This window comes from Fukomys damarensis, unplaced genomic scaffold (assembly GCF_012274545.1).
Source record: "Fukomys damarensis isolate Sample0158 unplaced genomic scaffold, DMR_v1.0_HiC HiC_scaffold_5, whole genome shotgun sequence".
Lineage (NCBI taxonomy): Eukaryota > Metazoa > Chordata > Mammalia > Rodentia > Bathyergidae > Fukomys > Fukomys damarensis.
Window position 1 is genome coordinate 67,984,588 of NW_022900917.1, and position 21,233 is coordinate 68,005,820.

A 21,233-nucleotide genomic window follows, 5' to 3' on the forward strand; every position below is an offset into this window, starting at 1 on the left:
AAGTACTCATTTTCTGGATTTATTAATTTACCATGGATAAAGTACTAGGGAAACATTTATTAAATGTGGCTTACGTTATTCTGGGCGTGGAGGAGTAAGATCAGATAATACGAAGAAGAGAGAACAGTGTAGGTCACCTGCAATACTTGAAGCACTTCACAGGTATTATAGATATGATTCCTCTGAAGAGCCCTGAGCACCAGGTACGATAACTGCTTTGAGGTGAAATGGAGACACTGAGAATTAAGTGACTCCTCTGTGCCTGACAGCTAATGGGGGTAGAGTCAGGACTGGACCTGGGGCACAGGCAGCTCCTACCCACCCTGCCTCGCTAATCCAGGCCTGCTGGGCTCTGGGGCCCAGAACCAGAGAGAAGGGAAACAATTCCAGGCCTTGCAGCACAAGGCCAAGCCAGCCAACTTCAGAGGCCTCAGCGAGAGGGTCAGGGGCCACGGAGCTGGGGCCCGCTACCCAGGGATCTCCCCGAGTGACAGAGTCTCCAATCACACTGTCTTCCTCTTTCCTGAACTTTCCAGCCTGACAGCATGCACCCCAGGGCTACTCACACAGATGCAGACCCCTGCTAGCTTGTCAGTTTTATGCTCTGAATTCTTAGCACAGTCACCCATATGTGACACTCAGGCCTCCCGAGTGATGCTGAGTAATACTGAGGGAGCTGTGGAACGGCTCTCATTTCCATTCCAACCCGTTTGACCCCTATTTTAATACAATGTAAACTTCCATCTGAATCTACTACATCATAAATTTAAAACCATGATCTGAGACCACCCTAAAGCTAGCTAAATCACTTTTGATTGTACTGATGCCTGATTATAACATATTCTGAGTGTTTGCACTTTTAAACTCTCTTTGCAGGTGGCTGAAGGGTTTGGAAGATGACAAGCAGGAGACAGACGTTCATTACAACTCCCTGACCGGAGAGGGCAACTTCAACTGGCGCTTCCTGTTTCCGTTTCAGTACCTCCCGGCAGAGAAGCAAATGGTCATCACCAAGAGGGAGAACATCTTCTCCTTGGAGAAGACGGAGTGCAAGACCCCGGCTGTGTTGGTGCTCCAGGTTTGGGATTTTGAAAGGCTGTCCTCAGATGACTTCCTGGGTGAGTCGGGGACTTGCTCCCACACACACTAACGATGAGGATTATGTCCCCGCTTTTAGAGGGCATCTCATTCATGTCAGGGGTAATAACTTCAGTGCTATTTATGGTGGGAAAGCTTTGGAACCAGTGTAGACAGCCCCTCACGATGGGATTACCTAGATACAGTGTAGTGCATGCAGACGGTAAACTACTGCATGCATTCAAACAGACTGGAGGTGATCTTTGATCTGTCACTAAAAAGTATTTGAATTTTGGCTGAGCTCCCTGCCTACTTTCCTCCTTTGGAAAATGGGGATAGTGATACTGTGCTCCTCGGGGTGGTGGGGCTGTACATGTGACAGTGCAATTAAAAAACAGGCTACCGTGCAGGCCGCACTGCAAGCACTCGGCAAGTGCTAACCCTGCAGCCATTAAAAATACTGGAGTAGTCAACGAGCTAAAAAGTCATGCAGGACACATTTAAATACAAAAGAGCTCAAGGGGATCTTGTTTCTGTAAAATATGCGTTCATATCTGCAGGGGGGAAGACACAGTGGGAGCCGGAATGGGGACGAGGTAACAAATGGAGAGCTATGGACAAATGCGAGGGGACAGAATTAGGGACGTTTTTTCTATTCTCATTTTGTTTGCTGATAGGCATGCTCTAATGAGGAGAGTGAGCTATAGAACGCTCATTTGTGGCAATACCTCACTCTGAGAAACCATTGTGGAGAACCTGCTGAGGACTGCTGTCTGTCCAAGGCAGGAAGACCTGGTCCCTGACCTGGAGGAGTTTAGTGGGCCCTGAGGAGGAGGTGAGGGGCAGGTGGGACTCCTACAGGGAGATCAGTGCCCCGGGAGGAGGAAGCTAAGGTGCATCCTCCAGACTCTGGGAGCTGCACGCAAGGAGTACAGGGGGTACCTAGCTGTGCTGGCACCTGAACCTGAGGCTTGAAAATTTTGAATTTTAGCTCAGACATGCTGCCATCAGGCCATATGTGGGTTTCCCGTACCCAGCACATGCCACATGTGATGTAACACTGCCTGAGTGACCAGGGAGTGGATGTGTGAGTGTGGGCAGAATTAGAGAACTCTTCCCTAATTCTGTGTTTTCCATAACCCATGGCCATCCCTTCACAGGCTCCCTAGAGATGAACCTCAATAGTTTCCCTCGAGCAGCCAAGTCTGCCAAAGCCTGCGATCTCTCCAAGTTTGAAAATGCAAGTGAAGAGAACAAGATCTCTATCTTCCAGCAAAAGCGCGTGCGTGGCTGGTGGCCTTTTGTGAAAAGCAAAGAGCTCACAGTAAGTGACAGCTGAAGGAGACAGGGGACAGGCTGTCAGGAACCTCGTGCCCTTCCATTTTCAAGTCATTTTGTGAATCCAAGCTCAAGTGCTGTGAAGTAAGTAAGAGTCCTTTAAGCCAAAGTTCTACTGAGGAGCAAGAACTTTTAAAGCTTCATAAATGCATTAAGCCTCCTATATTTCAGCTCATTTAATAGCTATCTGTGCTGAGGTCATTTTTAATCATTTTGGCCTATACTTAGCTTCCAGCATTAATTTGTTCAACACTTCTTGAAATTATGCATAAAGTCCTGACTCATGTACAATTTCTGTGCAGCTCCCTTATCCTTTAACCCTCAAACATGAGTCTCAATTCAAAAACTGGTCCATCTTTCAAAGCTTCGAGGGGGTAGCATCAGGAAGAGCCACTATCCCTTTCCCTGCATGGCCAACTTGTGTAGCACACACTGTAGGAATTTCTGACCTTCCACAAACACAGGGAAGAAAGTTTCTTTTTTCCTTCCTCTTCCCTCATTGCTGCTCTGCAGAGGAGTGGGGGATGGGGTTCAGTGATGGGGAGGCAGAGCCCAGGCCCTGGGCCCACAATGGGCCTTTTCCTCCAGCATGGGCTGCTCTGCTGCTGGGTTCCCGTTGCACCTTCCCAAGTAAATGGCAGCTGCTGGTCTGCCCCCACAATGTCCAGTTTTGTGTTTTCTGCAAGTTTTTCTCTTTCTTCCCCTCTAATGGACAAGATTGGTGAAGAAACCAACGCTCCAGCCAGGCTCACCCTTCCAGGGGCCTCACCTCAGCCTCAAGGCTGGATCAGGGCTTCCGGACTTAGCGCGTGGCAGATGCTCAGAGGATGTTTGTTAGATGAGCAGGGAAATCTGGAGATGAAGGAGTCATGGTCATGGACCCTGAAACAGGTTAGAGCCCCAGGGCAGGGGGAGCCTGGGGTGTCACCTGTGCCATCCCATCTGAACAGAGCTGTCCAAGTGTAAAGCACAGAGAAGTGGGGAAAGGAGAAGGAGCAAGACTCTGACTTGATCAGTCATGCACAGCACAGCTGGACTGTTTCGAGAACCCTAGAAGGTGTTTTCTAGGAGAAAGAGCAGTGGTTGCTCTGGGTGGAGTGCTGTGATGCAGCTCCCAGAAGGTAGCCATGGTGGTCTGATCACCAGGGTGTCCAGTGAGGCTGGGAAGTAAGGACTGCTGAGCCCTTACTTTTTGATGTGATTCTGGTTTCTTAAAATGCATAATAATTATACAGGCATAGCTGTGTATCTGCAAGCATCTATCACATCTGTAGTCCTTTCAAGTTGGCCAACTATGTGTAGATCTCCTCTCTTATTTCATTTCACCTCATTTTCCATTCCACTTACTTATTTCTTCAGTTCATCCAACAAATATTTACTAAGCAGCTGTTCAATGGTAGGCCCTGGGAATAAACATGGCAATACAGATAAGGCTGCCGTGATCATGAAGTCCAAAGCACACACAGCCACCCACGCAAAGAAGAAAACACTTCAAACAAGAGCTGGGCAGGAGGCAAGTGTGAGATTAAAGCTTGTTGAGTGTAGGACTTCCATGGACATGGTAGCAAGGAAGGTGGCTGAGGCCTGGAGAACAGAAAGTAACAAGCTATCAAGAAGAGAGAGAATTTGGCCCAGTGTACCAGAGGTGACCAACAGCAGCTCACAACCCTCTGGTGGGCCTGCCCCTTCATCCCAGTGTGCCAGAGGAGCCCAGCCACACGGGCACCAACATAGCAGTGGTTGTGTCCCTGCACTCCCCTGCCCATGAACAAGAGAAAGAAGGCCTCTCTGAGGTTCCTAGATGAAAGTGGAAGCCCACTGGAAAAGTGAAGAAAATCTGCAATAAAGGCCAGAGAGCAAGCCAGAGAGGTGACTCTTTTGAGAAGCCAGTGGGTCACTGGGACAAGGGCTCCTGAGTGGTTATGTAAGGAGTCACGGAGACATAGCCAGTGGAATCAGCAGCACAGAGATTCCTGGTGACTTAATAAGACAGCATCACTCCTAGTACCTAAAAGTAGAGGCGCCTCCAGGGCTGTCAGCTGATTGAGAGGATAAATACATCATGGCCTGTCCATACAATGGACATTATTTGGCCATGAAGAGGAATACTGCCACTTGTTCCAGCATGAATGGACAGTGACAATATCAGCCAGGTAAAAGAAGCTAGTCACAACAGCCCACATAATGCCCTATTCCTTTCAGGTGACATGTCCAGGAGGGCCAGTCCATAGAAAACACACCAGTGGTCGCAGGGCTCTTGTAATGTGCAAAACACACCATGTTCCGCAAAGGTCAGAATTCAGCTTGAGTCCTTGCTTTGGTCACCACTCGCCATTCTTACCTCCTTCACTGGCCCCAGACCAGAGCCTCCTCCAACCTGAAACACGTCGACACCTTAGTCCATGACAGTGTCCGCCCTCAGGGTTAACCTCTCTATGAATGAGAAAGAGGGAGGAACGGAGCCTCTGACAACGTGTTTGTGACCACGTAAATGATTCTCCTGTCTCCTGATGACCTGGCTGGGATGGAGGATTTTCATGGCCTGTCTTAAGATGCTGCTTCCTCGGTGCAGGAGCTATAAGTTTCCGCTCCATGCAGTTTCCTCTTCTGAGCAGAGGTCACCCCACTGCCAGGTCAGCCATTTACTTGATCGGGGTTACAGCACATCTCCTGGGGCAGGGCCACGGTAGGGGTGGCCCGGGGGAGAGCAGAGCTTAGGATGAGCCCCATCCCCACGGCATGCTGTCTCCTGAGGGACACAGGCCAGAGAAGCAGCGAGCAACTGTGAGGTGCAGTTGGATGTCCATGCCGTACTCCTTTCTCTGTTTGTAAGAAAGGCTTCCCCACTGCATCCATAGCTACTTTTTTTCCATGCACGATTCAATCCTGACTTGTGTGTTGCTTTCGGTTCTATCTCTTTGTTCAGCTTTAGCATGATCGTCTGACTGTTTTCTCTGTGGCACTGACTGATGAGACTAGGCCTGATGTATCTGGCGGTTTTCCCGTGGTGGAGCTTATCTTATTTCCTCATCCTCTGTCTCCTGTGCGTGGAAGTTAGGTGCAGCAGCCTCATCAGGTTCCAGTTAGACATCTCTGGCTAGAATATGAACCACATGATGCTGTTCATACTCAGCTGTGTTGGGAGATTTGTGCCGGACGATGGCCTCCTCTGTTTGCTCTCTTGGTTCTGGGAAACACAAGATCTCTTGTGCAAAGGTACATTTTCCCCTTTGCATTTAACAAGTGGCTGTTCATTAACATGGTGGCACCATGGGGATTCCTGCTCTGTGGACAACACACACCCAGGAGTTTCAGAAAACACTGGTTTAATTTATTTCACTGGTTCTGTGCAATGACTTTTCCTAGCCCTCCCATACTTCTGTTCTTCGTGCTTTCCACCTGTCTGCTTACCTATCTACCCATCTATGTCTATCATTGATTTTTATCATTCTTTCTCCATTTATTAGTTGACATTCATCTGTTATGAAGAACTCTTCCTCATAGACTAGAAATAAATTAAAACTTTCTCCACCACCTCCCAAAAGATGTAATAAGTGCTTATTTAAATCTCTTCAATAAGATACTGCATTTTAAAAGAAGTTGGTGCAGGAGTCACATCCAATGACAATAAATGGGATTTTTATGGAATAATGGATTTAAAATATACGTAGTCTAGCTCTATCCACTGAAAGGACCTGGAAGCAAAACCACTCAGTAGCAAAGAAGCCTCATAGCATTCTGGGTCCTGGTGTCTAAATACCAGCAACTACCAAAGGAGCCAGGAATCTTTGAAGAAGTGGCTGATGCCAGGTCCAGGGCAGATAAATAACTAACAAATCCACGATGCCTCTTAAGGGCAAGTGGACAATTTGAATATCCAAAAGAATGACTGGGCTTTGTGCATAAAGCTTTCTTCTGACTTTAAATCACTTCTGTAATTCAGCTACCCAAGTTCAGGGTATAACTATATAATATGTGGATGCACATGCATGATGTGTGTCTGTGTCCTTTGTGTAAAGGAAACCGTCAGTGTGCACCCACCACAGATGTATGAGGATGCCTCCCTTGATACCACTGAGGGTTGATCACTGCTGACAAAGGCACATCCAGTCTGAATGCAGTCACTTCTCGGCACCCCGGGTATTCATTATCCAGACACAGTGAAGTCAGAAGCTCATAAATAACAAACATGGAATGACAAATCCATGATTTTTCCACAGGCGTTTCCTTATCATTTTCTCCACTCGCAGATGTCATTAGGTTAATGGATAGTTCCTCAAACTGTCCATTTTTTTCTAGCTCTGATTTTAAATTACATTTTGAGGATATTATTAGTTTAAATTACCTCCTTGATGCTGAGGGGAATACTGATGATTGGAATAGGGTACAAAGCCCTCTGTGTGGAGAGGTATGTAGGGAGGAATGGCATTTATCAGAAAGCATCAGTAGCACCTTCTCTGGCTGCCTTCCTGATGCCCAATAAATGCTTTGTATCCACTCAGACAAGGCAGTGAGGCTGGAACAAGGCTCCTCAACATAATAACAAATGACTCATCTGCTGAGGGAAAGTCAATAATCTGAGCCTTCATTTTCTTTATTTTTTTTTTCCTTGCAAGATCTGGGCCTGTGGGACTGCGGAGGGTATAGGCATAGAGGTGTTTTGACTAAATTACATGCTTCTGTTGAAAAAATAGTGTTAAAGGTAACACCTATCATTTTTTAAAGGTTTTCTATTTGTCAGGCACTAGGGTTAGCACTGCATGTGTATTTCATTTATATTTCAAAGCAATCTTACAGTGACACATACTGTTAATACCCCCAAGACAGTGAGACTGAAGAAGGCAGGTAATTCACCCAAGCTCACACAGCTGATAGAGTAGATCCATCTGTACTACAAGCTGTTGACTCACCTGTCGGCTGTGCTGTGCTGTGCTATAATGTTCCTCAACTTCAGGGCCAGTCCACAGTTGGGTCCAGTGCACTTGCTAATGTCAGAGCTATATGGTAAGGACCATGAGTTCTTTCTGAACATTTCAGAAAAAGACACACATTAATTTCTCTTTTTTGCTTCCATACCCCTACCCTCCCTTCACCCCTTCCTCCCTTCCCTATTTACAAAAACTTTATTTCCATTTTTTCGTTTTCTCATGTTTTTCTTTTCCCTTATTTCCTTTTCCCTACCCTTCACTCTTCCCCTACACCTTTAACGCTTTTCTTCCTATTACACATTGTCAATTATACCATTAGGATCTTATTTACAATTACAGTTTTTCACACACAGGCTATTTCTTTTCTTCCTCAACAAGAGGCCACACATAAAGTAGCAGAAAAATGAGACATCAGAAAACCTTGGTGCAAATCCTAGTCTAGTAACACAAGTTAGCAAATATCACCAAGCCTTGGCTACTTGGCTGCAAAATATAAACAAAAATGCTATCAATTTGCCAGGTTTTCCCATGGTTTAAATGGAATCGTGCATGTAGGAAGCACCACACAAGCTACAAAGAGTTGTGGGGCTGAGCTTGTTATTATTAAGCAGCAGAAAACAAAGGGAATAATATGACCACTTTGCTCTAGTTCTAGTGTCTCTCTGTTGATTTTTATCTTCTCTTCCCAGCATTCTGGCCCCAGAGACTAGTTAGCTCCTCTTCAGCTGACTCTCTTTTCAAATTAGAACTGGATCAAGCTCTCAGTCTCCTTGGTGGAGTTTAGGGCACTTCAAAAGGACTTGTGGAAATAATCCCTGTTTGTATACGGAAACCCTTCTGTTAGGTTTTGGGCTGGGTTCTTATGTTTCCTCCATGAAGTGCTTCAAGGGCTCCTTGGGCTTTAACTCTGCCTTTCATAAATCTTGGAAGTTAGATAAATAGCTCTGGAGAGTTTCTGGACAGTTGACAGATGAGGAAACTAAGGCCCAGGAAGGCAAGTACCTTTACATGGTGTCTTATTTTTTTGTTGTTGTTGCTAAGACAAAATGACTGACTTAAACGTGGAAAGGTTTGTTTTGTCTCAGTTTCAGTTCATAGTCAGCTGGCTGAAGGCAGGATGGCATAGCAGAGGGGCATCAAAGAGGAGAAACAGTTCATGGAGGGCAGAAGGCAAGAAGGCATTGAAGCAGAGTAGTAATCAGCAAGCAGCAAGCAGCCACAGCAGCCCTCTTTCTGTCCCTTCTATTCTTTCCAGGCTACACACTCTTAGAGGAGGTAGCACTCACACTCAGAGTCGGCCTTCCCATTATCCACACCCAGAACTATGCCAAACCCATGAACCAATTTAGTAATCACATATCCTTGATCCCAGCATCACACATTTAGTCCTAGCATCACACACTCTAGATTCAGGCACTTCTGAAAATCACCCTCTATGACTGCATGAGGCTTTGTGGGGACATCTAGACACAAGCCACAACAGATGGTGATTATAAAGACAATCATGGTATCATCTCCTATGAGAGTTGGGAAGAGCCTTATAAAGCTTCTTGTTCAGCTGTCTGAGTGGATGGATAAGTTGGCAGGCATGTTGCTATAATGGAAAGAACTTGAAGTTTGGTATCATATAGGCCTGGATTCAAATTCCAGTTGGTTGGTATGACAGTTATCTTGATACTCACCTTGACTGGAATGAAGAGCTTGCTAGAGAGGTGGTTGGATTATGAGGCAACTGACTTCATTGAGTGGATAAGTCCATCGATGAGTTCATAGTAAAATATGCTCATTTGGACATAGGACCTAACTGGGTAAAACAAGTCACTGGGAGTGTGGTTTTGAAGGTATGTTTTGTCCCCAGCCCCTTCCTCTCTGTATTTTCCTCTTACCCTCTGCTTCCTGGCTGCCATGGTAAGCATTATTCTTCTCCCTTGCTCTTTGCTGTGATGTTTCTGCCTTAAAACCAGCCAGCCATAGACTGACCTTTGAAACAGTGAGCCAACATAAATCTTTCCTCTTTTCTGTTGTGTCTGCCAGGAATTTTGTTCTAGTAGAAGAAAACCTAACTAATGCAGATGGCCTATTGCATATACGACCTTGGAAAAGTTATTTGACTTCTATGGCTTCATTTCTCTGCAGATAAAAAGCTCTTTACCTATTGCTGAGGCAGAAGACAGATAGTCAGGTTGCTAGCTAACTAGTCAGATGGATGGACAGATAAATGAACAGAACAATCAAGCTGGGACAAAGGGAGCAATCAGTAAAACATTGAAATTTCTGCTGGAGTTCTATTATTTTCACTTTATGCTGATAGTTGTGTACAGGCATAAATACAGTCAACAGAAGCTTTATATTTCTTCTCTCTTAATGGTTTCTGAATATTTTCAGTGCCTATCCATGCAAGTCATTGCCGGTGGGGCCATGAATTCTCAATAACAATTATTATTTGTCAATAATGTACATGTATTTAGGGAACATTTCTGGATCACAGGGCATATAATGCTGTTTTGAGTTTGGTCAGATTTTTAATCCAATGAGTGAACGAGACCACCTAGTTTTGAACTCATGGATTCACCTGTAACTGAAGCCACCACACTTCTTTACTCACAGGTGACTGCCACTCTCTCCTCCAGCCTTAGTCCAAACATTCTACTTCTTCCTCATTTCTCCCATGAGAAACTACATTTAATCACATTGTCACCACTGCCAGTAGCCAGACCTGCAGGTGAATGGTTAAGCTAACTAAAGACCTGTGGCTTAGTTGGGCCTTGGACTTTATTACTTGGGTAATAAATCAGCCAGGCCTCAGAAGTCAGATCAGGTCTAAGCCATGCATCACCCAGAGAGAGAGAGGAGTTTGACAGTGAGGGCATGCGTTAGAATTCCTGGATATGCCAGTTCCCAGCAGTTCTGCCTCTTGTCAGCTTGAATCTCAATGCACAAAAGCAAATCAGGCAAGAGGAGACATGGTGTTCTCCATCAAGAACAGGCACTCCAGGAGGTCAGGATTCCATTTTTATTAATCACTGTTAAGTCCCCAGTCCTAGAAGAGTGCTTGGCAGGCCCCCAAAAGGTGTGGAGGAACAGGACAGAATGGCTTGACCTTTGCTGGCATCCTGTCTCATCCTTTGATGATATCGGATGTACCCTGCTGTCAACTTTGGCATAGATTCCAAAGGCGAACACTGCTCACATCTTTCAAAGAATGGGAGCAGCTTCTTACAGAGGGGTGGGAGAAGGGAGGGGGCCACAGTGAAAGGATGGTTCTAAAGCAGTTAGTGGGGACAGCAAAAAGAATGATGACAAAAGCCATTTGGCAAATGTGGGGCTGTGCCCACCAAGTTCCTCTTGAGCATTGACAGACAAGAGAGTAGCAGGTACTGTGAAGGCCCACCACACACTCACAGTCCCCTTTCTGATTACTGTTACATATCTATCGTTAGTACTGTTTCTTCATGTTAGATGATCACCAGCGAGTCCTACAGGAGACTGTGTGTCCAGTGTTTCCCTGCACATATGGACCGCTCCATCCACAAAACTCCACATCATTCTGGGGCTAATATTACTCATAAAGGTGTCCTCTCCCAGCACAAAAAAGACAACCATGTTTCTCCAAATAAATCAGCCAGCTTCTCAAAATACTTTCTGCCATTCTCTAACACTCCTGGAAAGTTGGCCCTGCTCCAGGACTCTCTGTGGCCTGGAACTGAAGTTTGTGTCTTTCTGTAGGGCAAGGTGGAAGCAGAGTTCCACCTCGTTACAGCAGAAGAAGCCCAGAAGAGTCCTGTGGGGAAAGCCCGGAAGGAGCCAGAGCCCTTGGCCAAACCCAAGTGAGTGGAGTGGCGGGTGGAGACAGGGCAGTGAGGGTTCAGTGTTTCTCCAGAAGTCTCTGAGGAGACCTGAGAAGCCAGGAGTGGGTTGGTCAGGTGCCCACCCACTGGTGGAAGTTTCTGTTTCTACAATTGCAAAACAATCTTTCTTTGTGGAAACAAAGCTTTTTTTTTAAGTGAGAAGGGGAAGAAAGGTTGAAAGGAGGGGAGGGGAGTGGAAAAAAAATAAGAAACAAGATATATCCTGTACAGGTACAAATTCCATATGATAAATGTGACCATTATGTGTATCTAAATTGTACCAATAAACTTGATTCATTAAAAACTCAGAAGACTGAAAAAAAAGAAAAACAAACTAAAAATATTAGAGTGTTCGGCAAATGGAGAGGGTCTCACCTGTGACATACCACGTAAGAATTCCAGAATCATTTCACATGTTTTTAACTCATTTCTTAGGTGAATATAAATTTCACATTCTTCTTCTTGTTCTCTAACCATACATACAAAATTGTCTTAATTTTTAAAGCCTTATTGAGAAGTTTTGCTTTGTTGTCACCAGAGTCCTAATTAGGATTTTTTTGTTTTGATTTTTGAGACAGGGTCTCACTATGTAGTTAAGACTGACCTGGAATTCACTATGTAACCCAGGCTGGTCTCCAACTCACAGCAATCCTCCTGCCTCAGCCTCCCAAGTGTTGGGATTATAGGTGTGTGCTAATTAGGATTTTTAATGGCTATGAAATAGATGGGACTTGATCACCACCCCATAATTAGATATCCAATTAACTCTGTTTTCCATCATAATAAAATGATGAAAATATTTTTCCTTTTATACTCACTACTTTAAATAAACTCCCAGCAGGAAATCACTAGGAAAAAATATTAATTTATTAATTTCATCCTTGGTTACCTATCAACTAAAAAGTATATACATAAGGATATGAAATACTGTGTGTGTGTGTGTGTGTGTGTGTGTATAAAATATTCTTCGAAATTGTATTTGCCCTCTCCTTTCCCAGATGCCACTTGTCTCAAGAGAGTAATTTTGTCTCTCTTACCTTCCTCTTTTAAAATGTTTAGGAACATAGCGGGTGCTTTGTTATTTACTAACTCAAAATTATCTAAGATGTAAGCTATGTTTTCTAGGAGCTTTCAGCTTCTTTAGGGAGAAACGATGCCACGCAGATATCAGAGTATAGAAGATGAATAGGCTCAGAAAGAAGACAACCCAAGGGACAGTGAGACAGGAGTTCAGAGTGGGCCCCTTAAGGAATGAGGTGGGCAAGACAGGCTCCAGGAAAAGCAGGGCTCACGCTGGAGGTGCTGGGACAAGAGGAGGGTGGTGGGACCCCTCACTGGGTTCTGACTTGACTTTGGCCCTGCTCCAGCCCAACCTTTAAAAGGGAGCAGGAACCTTTGTCATCCACAGGTCAGGCTGCTCCTGCTTCAGGCGATGGCCTTCTTTGCCCTCCCCAGGGCGCTTCTTGTGGGTTCACAGAAAGTGGGAGTCAGAAATGCTTCCCTCAGGCTTGAGGGTCCTGAGTGTTGCCAACACAAATGCTCCCCTAACATTCTCTGCCTCCCCCCTCAGCCGCCCAGACACCTCCTTCTCCTGGTTCATGAACCCCTTCAAATGCCTGTACCATCTCATCTGGAGGAATTACAAGAAGTACATCATCATCGGCTTCATCCTCATCATCCTCATCATCTTCCTGGTCCTCTTCATCTACACCTTGCCAGGGGCGATCAGCCGAAGGATTGTTGTGGGCTCGTAGGGACCTAGAGTATTTGACCATCCTTTCTCATGAATGCTCTCTTCTTCCTCACCGGGAACATTTGAGAACAAGTACCACGTGAAGCACTGTACTAAGAGGATAGAGCCAAAGGACCCAAGAAACCACCCCCACGTTTAAAGAAAGGTGATTGGTCCTGGAGGAGATGGAAGAGAAAGCCTCTCCCCACTCAACCCCTGCCTCCATCTTCCAAACCCCATTTACCTCCAGGCACAGAAAGAATGACTGTTTCATCTTGTTTTCACCTTGTATAATCAACTTTGACCTTAAATTCACTCAAGTGAATGTTTTCTTTATGTAATTGGTTATATTTGGAGAAATTTAACTTTGAGTCTGAGATTTTATTAAAAATACTTTCTTGAAATTAAAGCAATAAAGATAGGAAAGGAAGAAGTTGAACTGTCATTATTTGCTAATGATATGATACTCTACATTGAAGACCCAAAAGACTCCACCAAAAGATTTCTAGACTTAATTGACACTTCTAGCAGAGTAGATGGATACAAGGTCAACACCCAAAAATCAATAGCCTTCTTGTACACAAACAACAGACTCACTGAGAGAGAAATTAGGGAAACAATTCCTTTCACAATAGTATCCAAAAAATGAAGTATCTAGGAATCAATCTAACAAAAGAAACAAAAGACCTCTACACTGAAAACTACAGCACTCTGAAAAAAAGAGATCAAGGAAGATATAAGAAAATGGAAAGATATCCCATGCTTCTGGGTAGGAAGAATCAACATAGTGAAAATAGCCATACTACCAAAACTGCTATACAGATTCAATGCAATGCCAATTGAAATTCCAACACTATATTTCACAGAACTAGAAAAAAGAATCCAAAAGTTCATTTGGAACCATAAGAGACCTAGAATAGCAAAAGCCATCCTAGGCAACAGAGACATGGCAGTGGGTATAACAATTCCCAATTTGAAACTATAATACAAAGCCACTGTGATAAAAACAGCATGGTACTGGCAAAGAAACAGACCTGAGGATCAGTGGAACAGACTGGAAGATACAAAAACAACTCCAGATGTACTCAGCTACCTCATCTTTGAAAAAGGAGCCGACCATCCTCATTGGAGGCAAGACAGTCTCTTTAATAAATGGTGTTGGAAAAACTGGATTTCAACCTGCCAAAGATTAAAACTAGACCCTTATCTTTCACCATGCACTAAACTAAAATCCAAGTGGATTAAAGATCTAAATAGTAAAAAAGAAACACTAAATTTGCTGGAAGATAAGTTAGGCAGAACTCTTGAAGACATCGGCATAGGAAAAGATTTTATGAACAAATCCTCAGTAGCACAGGAACTAGCAGAAAGAATCAACAACTGGGATCTCATCTTATTAAAAAGCTTCTGCACTGCAAAAGAAATGATCAACAGAACTAAAAGACAACCTACAATGTGGGAAAAAAATTTTACCAGCTTCTCCTCAGACAAAGGACTCTTATCTAGAATATATAAAGAACTCAAAACAATCAGCCCCCCCAAATATAAAGACCCAATTCAAAAATGGGCATCTGAAATGAATAGACATTTCTCAGACAAAGAAGTAAAAGCAGCAAGTAAATATATGAAAAATGTTCCACATCACTGGTCATTCGAGAGATGCAGATGAAAACAACACTGAGATTCCACCTCACTCCACAAAGAATGGCTGCTAACAAGAAATAAAATAATAACAAATCTTAGCGGGGTTGTGGGGAGAAAGGAACCCCTCTCCATTGTTGGTGGGAGCACAGACTGGTGCAACCACTATGGAAAGCAATATTGAGATACCTCAAAGAACTAGGATTAGAGGTTCCATTTGACCCAGCCATCCCTCTGCTGGGTATCTTTCCAAAAGAATTAAATGACATATTACAGTGATATGTTTTTTTTATAAAATGGAATACTACTCAGCCATAAAGAATGAGAAATTAGATTCATTCATAGGAAAATGGATACATATTGAGGATATACTCCTAAGTGAAATAAATAAGTCACACATGTGTAAATACTGAATAATTTCTCTGGTGTGAAAAACTATAATAGTACATAAGATCCTAATGAGATAACTGACAATGTGAAATAGGAAGAAAAGGGCTAAAGGTGTAGGGAAAGTGGGAAGGGTAGGGGAAAGGCAATAAGGGAAAAGAAAAAATATGAGAAAATGAAAAAATGCAAATAGTGTTTGTAAATAGGGAGAGGAAGAGGGGGCAAGGGAGGTCAGGGAAAAGGGGAAAAAATGAGAACCAAGACCTGTCATGTAAAGGTACAGGATCCCAATAATGAATATAACTCTACTATATACCTAAAATGTACCAATAAACTAAAAACAATACTTTCTTTTTTTCCCAGTTAGGTTTATCGGTACATTTAAAGCAAACAATATGGTTACATTTATCATTGGGATCTTGTACCTTTATGTGATAAAAATACTTTCTTTAAACAAAATTTTATACCAAATAGACCAAGTTAAGTAAATTACTAGATCTTTAACTCATCACATATATTTTAGCCTCATTTGATCCTTACAGTTTACAGAACACAGTCACTCACTGAGGCTGTGAAACTGGCTTAGAGAAAGCATCTATAAACCTTCTAAAACACTTCATTGTTGATGATGTTGCTTGTTTTTTTAAAAGCACGACTTATAGATTGTGTTCAATAGCAATAGTGAGTTCTGGGGAAATTCATTTTGATTGATGCTTTATGACAATTGCCAAATGCTAATTTTATAATTAGCTTTAAGATATATGAGTTATAATTATGAGTGTATGTGTGCTGCTTTGGGGGCTCTATGCTGCCAGTAGGAATTCTCTTTTGCCCTGTATCCAGGCCCCATCAAGTTCTGAGTCCCTCTAACCAATGATAACCATGGCTGTCCTCGGCACTGCTCGGCACTGAGCCTGACAAATGTGTGTACCCGGGTCCAATATGAGTCTCTAGCACAAATGAACTTCAAAGCCAGTCTTAGAAAGTATCCTATGCCCTTGTGAACCAGGCCCCATTTTCCTTGAAAGTAAACTTCCGATTTTCATAACACAGTCTCTGTATGCCACTTCCCTAAGGCAGAAATTGGACGCAAGGGGACGGTTTTCTCAGATACAGTAAGAAAATAGCAGAATTAGAGTATTTGCCCTCAAATCCCATGCAAAATGTTTAGCCTCATACACAAAAAGTATGTCAACCACTTCTTCTGTCATTAAAGGACATTTTGGGGATGTATTGAGGAAACTAAATTGGGGCTCCTCTCTGGAGGCACCAGAGCTAGTGTTCTGTTTGTGTTTGTTTTTGATAGCTTTGCACAGATCTGACTCTTCTAAAAGCAAGTCTTTGCGTCCACATAAAAGTCACTCCAGAATGTTCCTGATCCATCAAAGAAAGACCAAAGCATGTCCTACGTGTTTGTAGACTCAAGTGCTGAAGTCTGGCCCCTGATGCTCCGTCCCTATTAACAATGAATTCCCTGAGGATCAGGAATGTCTGTGTCCCCTGATGCTCCGTCCCTATTAACAATGAATTCCCTGAGGATCAGGTTAATGTCTGGCTGAGTCAGGAGCGCCGCACCCATCTCTCCTGAGAAAACTCCAAGGCCTATTATGGCTGGAATAATCCGCCCCCTTGGGTGTGTAGAGATCTGACCTTAGATAAACTGTTCCTCTCAAGAACCTCTAAAGTCCTGAGTCCATTCACCTCAGCTCCTAAAGCATACAATCCAAAAACTAACATGTACCCAATAACGACATGCCAAATATCTCGATTCCACCCTGGCTCCACCCTCACCTTACCCTATCCAATAGCGATCCAGTAGCACCACCCTGGCTCCGCCCCCACCTTACCCTATATAAGTCTGTGCATTTCCTGAATAAAGCAGAAGCATTCCAGAAATGTCCCCGCAGTCTGTTGGGCGATTCCACACCTTCCCTCCCAGTGCGGGTCCCTGAACCTTGTTCAGTGAGCGAGCTCACAGACAAAAACAATACCCTAACTTTCCTGAAATGCTGAGCAATGGAGCATTTGGTGCCTGGGAATGTTCTCTAGCAAGAGTGGTTACAGCCACTGTGGTTCCTTCTTACTATGCAGTCATGCACTGCCATCATCAATGATGTAGTCCCAAACATTTGCTGGCATGGGATATGCATGTGTGTGTGTGTGTGTGTGTGTGTGTGTGTGTGTGGAGAGGAGAGGGAGAGAGAGTTAGAAACATATATAGGTTAGAAAACTTTATATACAACATGTTGTAAACAGAAGACATATACATGCATAAAAATGTCTGGAGGAATATGCCAACATGTTCATGTTTAAGTCATATGTACTATTATCTTTTCCTCCTAATTTTCTATTTCTCCTTAAAATTCTAAGATAAACATTGTGAATTTCAGTGTAAAGAGTTAAATAGATATACATTTACACAGGTTCATTTCAAAATACTTCCCGGGTGTCTTTGATGCGCTGGGCAGTGGGGTCACAGCAGAGAGAAGATGCACACAGTGTCCTGCTGCCAGGACTTTGCACTCTGGCAGCGCCCCAAGATATTATCTTCAAATTATGGGTCACCTAGAAGGGCACAAGAAAAGGAGTGTGTTTCACAGATGAAGTTTTTAAAAAGCACATATACTTCTGTTACTGTTGAAAAGGAAAGGCAAAGCATTAATGTAGGCTAAGTTTGGAAGTCAGATAGTGTACTTTCTGCTGGGTTTGGAAAGGAAATGGCAGCTAAACTCTAGATGCACCAATCTGCATTGTTCAAACCCATCCTACAAGCAAACGAAAAGCCGGTGATCTTTCCAAGTGGAACAGAGCTTACCAACTCTCCTTTGATGTGCAATGATGGCCAAGTACTAAAAAGCTCATCAGCAGAACCGTTTAGGCCACTTTTGGCTCAGATAGATGCCCCCATGGGAAGTATATGAGAAGCACTGAGGACGATTTTGGAATCAGCTACGTCTGGTGTTCTATACATAGAGCGTCACATATGGCCCGTCCTTGTGCAGAAACCTGGATAAATGGGAAATTTCCTGTGCTTAATCATTCAGGCCGAGACCTAAAAATACTACAGTAAAAACAGGGGTGAGTGGGTGGGGGAGCCCATTTTCCAAGAAGTCAGGAGTCCCCATTTGTGTTCTTCAATAAAACACATTATTCATCTGACAGCTTTGGGTTTTTTTTTTTTAACATCTTATCTGTTTCAGAATGGCATTTTTAAACATCTTAATTCTTTCCCCCAAACAAAGTGAGTAACAGCAGTAAGACAACGAACAAGCAGCCCACAGGACAGGATGCCAATGCCCTGTCACAGCACCTGCAGCACTTGGCACCTCCTCTGGTCTCTCCCGTTTCAGACAGGTAAATGGAAATGATGACCCCACTCCCAGCTGGGCCAGGGGTGCTAACTCCTTCAACGGGTAATCAATGACTTTTGACTTTGGCCCTCACTCCCCCAAGGTCATCAGCACCGGGACACAAATGTCACAGTGTCACGGAGCATGGGGTCTGATGGAGAGGAGACACGTGGTCACAGACTGCTGCCGTGCACAGGGCCCCATACCAGGAGCATCTCACAGGGGGGGGCACCCCGGGGAAGCAAAGGCTGAAAAGAGGTAGAGGCCGAGGAAGAGAAGGGAGGAAGAGCAGTCCAGACAGTAACAGCCCAAGGCCGAAGGGAGGGAGGAACAGGAAGGGACCTGCAGGAGAGTGGGGGTCAGCAAGAGGTCCCGAGATGGAGCCCAGAGTTGAGTAGGGACCTCGTTCCTGATAACACAGCTATTTCAAAGGCAACAGATGGCTATTGAGTATTTTGAGCTGTGGAGAGGCATATTTAGATTTCCTTTCTATGTGAAGAACAGATTAGAGAGGAAGTAGTTTTCACTCAGTAATGGTGGGAGATCAGAGATTCTGTCTTTAAGGCTCCGAGTGCTTTACCAGGGACCATGGGGTCTAGTGTCAACTGCTTCATATGAGCTGATGACATGAGGAGATAGCTTCATGGCTCTGACCCAGATTCCCTGCCTGTCGTATGAGAAGGTTCATCCACACGATGAAGAAAAATCCATCCATATTCTGGCACGGAGCTAATGTGATGATGGTCTACAACGTGGAGAGTTTGAAGGAATGAATTCCAAAGCAGGTTCTGAAGGGCTCTAAATGCCAGGCTAAGAGTGCCATGATGTGGGGATCCGTGGGAAACATAAGCAGAGAATGACAAGAACTGGTCTGCACAAAAGAGCAGTTGCTCTGCCTGTAGATGGAGATGAGACCTACAGCAGGAGACGCCTTAGGGAGCAGCGGGCACAGCCCTGGAGTGACACATGGCCCCTGTGTTGGGGCCCTGGCTGTGGGTCTGGGGAAGAAAAGCCAGATTCCTTAGTGTAGGCACCTGCCAGAGAGGATGGGGAGTTTGAATTCTGGTCAGTTCACCTCACTGTCTCCACATCCTCCATGGTCAGAAGGACCTGTTACCTACAAGGATCATTATGAAGCTGGGGAAAAGGCACTTGCACGTCTAGCAGGCAGCTGGCTGGTATGAAGCCAGCCTGCCGTGGGGAGAAGCTAGTGTCACAAGTATAGTTTCTACGGGTACATTCAACGGGGTGTGGAGTGAGGAAAGAGAATCGGGCTTGTGTACTAGAGAGCCCGGGGCACACGGACTAAGACACTTTCCAACCAATAGTTCTCCCGAGTGTGCTAGTCATCTGTTGCGGCTGGAACAGACTGCAGCACACTAGTTGCTTAAAATCCCCCTGATTTATGACCTTGCAGTTCTGTAGGTGAGAAGTCCAACTTGGATCTCGCCGATGGTGGGGCTGCCTTCCCTTCTGGTAAACCTTAGGGGAAAATCTGTTTCCTGGCCTTCCTGGCTGCCCATGTCCCTCAGATTATGGCCTCCTGGCTCCATCATCAAAGCCAGCAACACGGGGTTTCCCTGCGCCTCTCTTCTGCAGTCGCATCTCACTCTGTCTACTGCCGGAAAAGGTCTTGCTTCAAAATCCCATGTGATGATATTGGATCCACCCAGAGAATCCTGGAAAACTTCTCTTCCTGAAGGTCCTCACTGTTTGTCCCTATACTCAAATAACCGAAGAAAAACAACTTAGAAGAGGGGAGGTTTATTTTGGCTCAGGGTTTCAGAGGTTTGAGTTCGTGGTCAGCTGGCTCCATGGCAGAAACATCATGGCAGAGGGCACAGGAAGCTGCTCACTTCCTGTCATCCAGGTAGCAGAAAAGAAGTGAAAAAGCCAGAGAGGAGATGCCCTCCAAAGGCACGCTCCCAGTGACTGCTTCCTCCAACCAGGCCCCACCTCCTGCAGCACTCACCAGCAGGTTAACCCACTGATGATGTCATGTCCACTCCACTGATCTGATCACCTTCCAAAAGTGCCACCTTGGACCTTGCTGCATTGGAGAACAAGTCATCAATACATAAGTCTTTGGGGGAAAACTTCCCTTTTAAAACTGTAACAGTTGTGCTTGCTTCGGCAGCACGTATACTAAAACTGTAAGCACATCTGCAAAGATACAAAGGCCCTTTTCCATGTGACTGCATGCACAGCTTCTGGGGACTAGGATGTAGATGTTCTCGGCAGAGGCAGGTGTTCTGTCTGCCACCCAGGATGTCACCCAGACACTGTAATTCAGCCCCATTAGGCAGTCATCTGTTTCAGGGAACTCTGGAAGTCAGTGGGATGATTGCGGTGAGACACTCTTCTCTCTCGAACAAGATGTTCCCATTTGCCGTTCAGACTCTCGAGTGACAATTATCTCAGAGAAAAGGGGAGGCTCTGTCCTGGCCATTGCTGCCTGATTAGAATCCTTGCAGCCCAGGGATGGGCTGTGACTGAATGGGATTTGAAGTTGCTGCCACGTCCCCCCACACCTTCGCCTCAGGAGCTTGTGAATCAGCCTCCGCAGTTCAGCTTTCCTTTAATCCAGCAGCAGATCCTTCACAATCAAGGGAAACACATTTCTAGTTCACAAAAGGCAATTTGAGAAAATCACTCTGTTTTTCTAAAAGGCTTGTGCAGTTTCTGAATCTTTGTGGAAAGAAAATGGGTTTTGGAAAGTTAGGGAATGGCACTGAAATTTGGGCAGAGTCACTTTTCTAGCTGTGTGAGCTTAAGAAGTTCACATGACAACTCTGAATCTTCTGTTTCTGATACAGAGACTGGAAATCAAGGGGCCGGGGATTTAGCTCAATAGTTCTGCCGCCTGCCTTGCAAGCACAAGGACCCAAGTTCCATCCCCAGTGCCAAAAAAAAAAAAAAAAAAAAAAAAAAA

At 44.6% G+C, this 21,233-nt stretch overlaps 1 protein-coding gene across 5 annotated transcripts in view; it reads left to right on the forward strand.

Moving 5' to 3' along the window:
* Fer1l6 (fer-1 like family member 6) overlaps nucleotides 1–18,218 on the forward strand; it is a 123,369-nt gene extending 105,151 nt beyond the window's left edge. For 2 of the 5 annotated variants that reach the window (XM_010611236.3, XM_010611237.3), the window contains 5 exons: nucleotides 877–1,118; nucleotides 2,238–2,401; nucleotides 3,133–3,306; nucleotides 11,070–11,170; nucleotides 12,762–13,265. In XM_010611236.3, the coding sequence (XP_010609538.1) occupies nucleotides 877–1,118; nucleotides 2,238–2,401; nucleotides 3,133–3,306; nucleotides 11,070–11,170; nucleotides 12,762–12,945 (865 nt within the window). In that variant the 3' untranslated portion in view covers nucleotides 12,946–13,265. Of the gene's footprint in view, nucleotides 1–876; nucleotides 1,119–2,237; nucleotides 2,402–3,132; nucleotides 3,307–11,069; nucleotides 11,171–12,761; nucleotides 13,266–18,193 lie in introns of those variants that run through there. The other 3 variants (XM_019205589.1, XM_010611239.3, XM_010611240.1) reach the window with 3 other exon arrangements.
* The last annotated feature ends 3,015 nt before the right edge of the window (nucleotides 18,219–21,233 follow it).